Here is a 4,220-nt window from a genome sequence, read left to right as displayed (position 1 = left end):
ATCCTAGATTGTAAATTGTTATTGATTTTTAATTGGGACAACCACTTTAAACTATGCATAAAAAAAATAAAAACCAATTGAATAAAATTGTGTGAAATAGTAAATTTTTGCTCAACAAATTTGATTAAACCAAAAAAGAAGTCTAGAAACACAACAAAATGTCACAATATTTTCACAATACCTTAATTTTCAGCTGTGGTAAATTTCGGTTTGATATATTATTATTTATTTTATAGAAATGCTATCTCCATAATATTTTCATAACAAATTATAAATGGCAAGTTGTTACTAATTTTAAAATGGACCCACGATTGATATCACTTTTTTATCCATCAATAGTAGCTTACCACCTACGATTTGTTGTGAAATTAATGTGAAAATGTTGTGGACTTAGCAATTTTTTATTTGATCTATAAGAAATTGAGATCTCAACAATTGTGAAAATATTGTGATAACAACAAATGTTACAACATTTTCACAAAACATTTATTCTCAGTTGTGGTTGATCACATTCTCATATTTTATTGTTTTATTTCGACCTATAAAAAATTGACATCTCAATAATTGTGTATTGTGAAATATGTTGTGTCAATATAATAATATATATGTTAGCTCATATAAATATATATATTTTTTAAAAAGAGCACAAACCAATGACCGGAGAAAAAAAGAAAAGAAAAAGAAAGGGCTAATGAAGTGATGAACAATATATATTGAATAAATCAAAAAGTATTGTAGCTTTTACACATTCATACAACAAGTGTTACAACATTTTCAAAAAATATTTATTTTCAGTTGTGGTTGGTCACAATCTCATATTTTATTATTTTATTTCGACTTATAAGAAATTAGCACCTCAATAATTATGAAAATATTGTGAAATTTATTATGTCTGTGGGGCCCAATAATTTATGGGCCCGGCCCGCTTGCTTATGGGGAGTCCACAGGCCTAAGCCGAAGAAGGCCATGGCCCAAGCTCAAAGATAAGAAGCTCAAAATAGCCCAGGGATACAGCCGAGGACAGCTTGGTCCTCGGCAGACCCAAAGTCTCATTGATGAAAGTGGTATACGGGCAAACTTTAAAGATCAGAAAATATCTCAGGGAAGTTGTCCTTAATACCCTTCACTGATGAGACTCTGCACCTAACAGAACCGGATTTTTAGGCTTTATTAACCATTCCCAACAATTCTGGGATTAGACTGACGGGACAAATATCAGTTCTGGAAAAGTTGACCCGACACGTGGACAAGGGACATCGAACGTAAGCTAGTATAAAAGAAAAGGTAAACTAATCAGAATGGGGACCCCCCATCTCACTTCCTGGGAAAAACTCCAGGGATGAGAATGATCGGACAATATATGTACACCACCACGAAAAACCCACTGCCGGGTAACCGGAGAAAGGCATTAGTGCTCCTCGGACATGATCCGAGGAGTCCAATCCCTCAAGTTACAAAGTTGTAGGACTTGGATATCCAGGCTGAAGCCTTTTCTTATCTAAGTTTCCCTGAAGTCCGGTTTGGACCAACGCCCTGTGACCAAACGCTAGCCTTTCAAGCCCACTCTCTACAAATCTTATTGTGAGGGATCCTTCACGTGCGAGCCCAACGTCATTGTTGGGCCGTTTGAGAATCGTGTCCCTACAATGTCGTATAACAATAATTTTATTTTTAGTTGTGGTTAATTCCAGAAGGATATATATATATATATATATTTTTTATGAGAATACTAAAACTTTGTTCGGAAGAGGATAAACTTCATCAAGCGATAAAAAGCGTTCAATAATACAAGACGTTTCCTCTATCCAAGTAACAAAATTGGAAATGTTTCTAGCATACTGAGCTAGGCCATAAGCTGCTTTATTACCCGTGCGCGGGACATAGACAAATTGCACCTGCCTGAAGTAGCGAATAGCCTGAAGAGAACCTGAGATAAAGTTGACAATACTAGCAGGAGGAATTAGACTACCATTAAGGGACTGAATCACAGACAGAGTCACTTTCAAAAATAACGTCAAGAAAACCATTATCTCTAGCAAACTGGATGGCTTCCTCCATAGCCTTTGCTTCCGTTTCAAGCGGACCCAACAGAGCCTGGACCAACTTACTCATCATTGCAGCAACGTTACCCCACTGGTCACGAACCACAATGCCTACACCCATAGATTTGAGAGAAGAAAAGACCGCACCGTCGACGTTCACTTTAAACCAAGGAGGTTTTGGAGGCAACCACAGAACCTCTGACACAAACCGAGGCTAGGTAGGGAGATATATGATTTGCAAGCTGAAACCCTTCCAAATATGTCCGTGCCCACTAAAGAATGTGCCCAACCGATTGCCGTGCACCTCCCAGACGCACCTGATTCCGCGAATACCAGAGGCGCCAAGCAATCACAGCAACCAACGCCAATGATTTAACCTCCAACTTTAAGGAATTAACATCTCATCAAATATGAAAATATTGTGACAATTTATTGTGTTAACTAACAATTATATAGAGATATATATATATATATATATATGTATATATATATATATATGTATATATATATATATATTTATATATATATATATATATATATATAAAAAGAGTTGACTGAGAAGTATTACCCAAAAAAAAGGACAGTAAACAGTGCAAACTGAGCAAATAAAAAAAAAAAAAAAAAAGTAGCTACAGGCATTCACATTTTTGTTATAAAAGTGTTGTGAAAAATGTTGTGGATGTAGCACTTCTTTTTTCACAACACATTTATTTTTAGTTGTGATTGGTTCTAATATAATATTTTATTTTGACTTATAAGAAATTAACACCTCAATAATTGTGAAAATATTGTGACAATTTATTATGTTAACTAAAAGAGAAAAAAAAAAAGAAAGAGGGCAGCAAAACAGTGCAAAGGAAGGTGGGACAGATTAGCCACTCCTAAAAAAGAAGGTGGCATGGGGTTTCGTGATTTACGAGCTTTCAATCTTGCTATGCTAGCAAAGCAAGGGTGGAGATTGCTTCAGAATGATGAATCTCTATTATACAAGTGTTTTAAGGCTAGATATTTTCCACGGTCTAATCTTCTTGAAGCTGTTGTATCCCTTAATTGTTCTTTTGTATGGAGAAGCATAATGGCGGTGCTACCTATCTTGAAAAATGGGTGTTGTTGGAGATTGGGAATGGATATTCAATTAGAGTTCATGAGGATAGATGGATTCCAAATCATCTAACCAATAAAGTTTTATACCCAGCCAGTGAAGAAACTGATGGAATGTTAGTGGCTGACCTCCTTGATCCGGACCTGCAATGTTGGAGAAGAGAGCTGATCACATCAGTGTTTCATACTGATGATGCAGAGGCAATATGTAGAATTCCATTGAGTCATCGACATGTGCCAGATTTATTAGTTTGGATGTATAATAAGAATGGTTTGTTCTCAGTAAAATCAACTTATAGGGTGGCTGTGCAGATTCAGAAAGGTGAATAATGGGCTGAGAACTCTAGTGGCTGTGCTGGAAAACAAGTGTGGAATGCTTTGTGGAAGTTACATATTCCTAATAAGATTAAAGTGTTTGGCTGGAGGGCTTGTCAGGAGATTTTGCCAACACGTTTAAACCTTGCGAAGCAACGAATTATTCATGATAATATATGTCCGAACTGCGCCAGATTTCCTAAGTCAACAGTACATGCATTATGGGACTGTGGGGTTGCTGTGGATGTGTGGGCTGGGAGTGCGCTGAAGCTATAGAAGTGTGCACATGGCCAAGCTGATATGATAGAGCTGATGGAGTATTTGTTGAGTAGACTTTCTGTGCAGGAGATGGAGTTGTTCTTAGTTCAGGTGTGGATAATTTGGAATCAACGAAACAAGTTGCTGCATGGGGGAAAGTTTCAAGATCCAAACATGTTATGCAGGAGAGCTGTGGAGTACCTGGAGGAATTTCGGAATTCTCAAGGAAATTTGCGTGTTGATGGTGTGGTGCATTCAGTTGGTGACGTGTGGAAACCACCTCCAACTTTGGTTTTCAAATTAAATTTTGATGCAGCAGTGTTTTTGGAAGCTAAACAGACTGGATTTGGTGCCATTATACGAAATGATAAGGGTGAGGTTATGGCAGCGATGTCAGCAGGAGGACCACCAATGAGTAGCAGCGAAGAAGCGGAGCTGTTAACGTGCAGGAAGGCAGTAGAGTTTGCCACTGATGCTGGCTTTACTGAGCTTGTGATCGAATGA

The 4,220-nt window shown here is 37.3% G+C and overlaps 1 protein-coding gene across 1 annotated transcript; it reads left to right on the top strand.

Annotated features, from left to right (window-relative positions):
* Nucleotides 1–3,758: 3,758 nt before the first annotated feature.
* LOC126719652 (uncharacterized) lies at nucleotides 3,759–4,220 on the top strand. The gene has a single exon (XM_050422183.1). It carries the CDS (start codon nucleotides 3,759–3,761, stop codon nucleotides 4,218–4,220), a length of 462 nt encoding a protein of 153 aa, XP_050278140.1.

The sequence above is a fragment of the Quercus robur genome, chromosome 3 (assembly GCF_932294415.1).
Source record: "Quercus robur chromosome 3, dhQueRobu3.1, whole genome shotgun sequence".
In the NCBI taxonomy this organism is placed as follows: Eukaryota; Viridiplantae; Streptophyta; class Magnoliopsida; order Fagales; family Fagaceae; genus Quercus; species Quercus robur.
Note: the sequence above shows the minus strand (reverse complement) of the source record. Positions and strands in the feature narration are given on the sequence as shown.

Bases quoted from the DNA above. Each gene is read 5' to 3' on its own strand.
- LOC126719652 (XM_050422183.1), top strand. From the start codon at position 3,759: ATGATAGAGCTGATGGAGTATTTGTTGAGTAGACTTTCTGTGCAGGAG.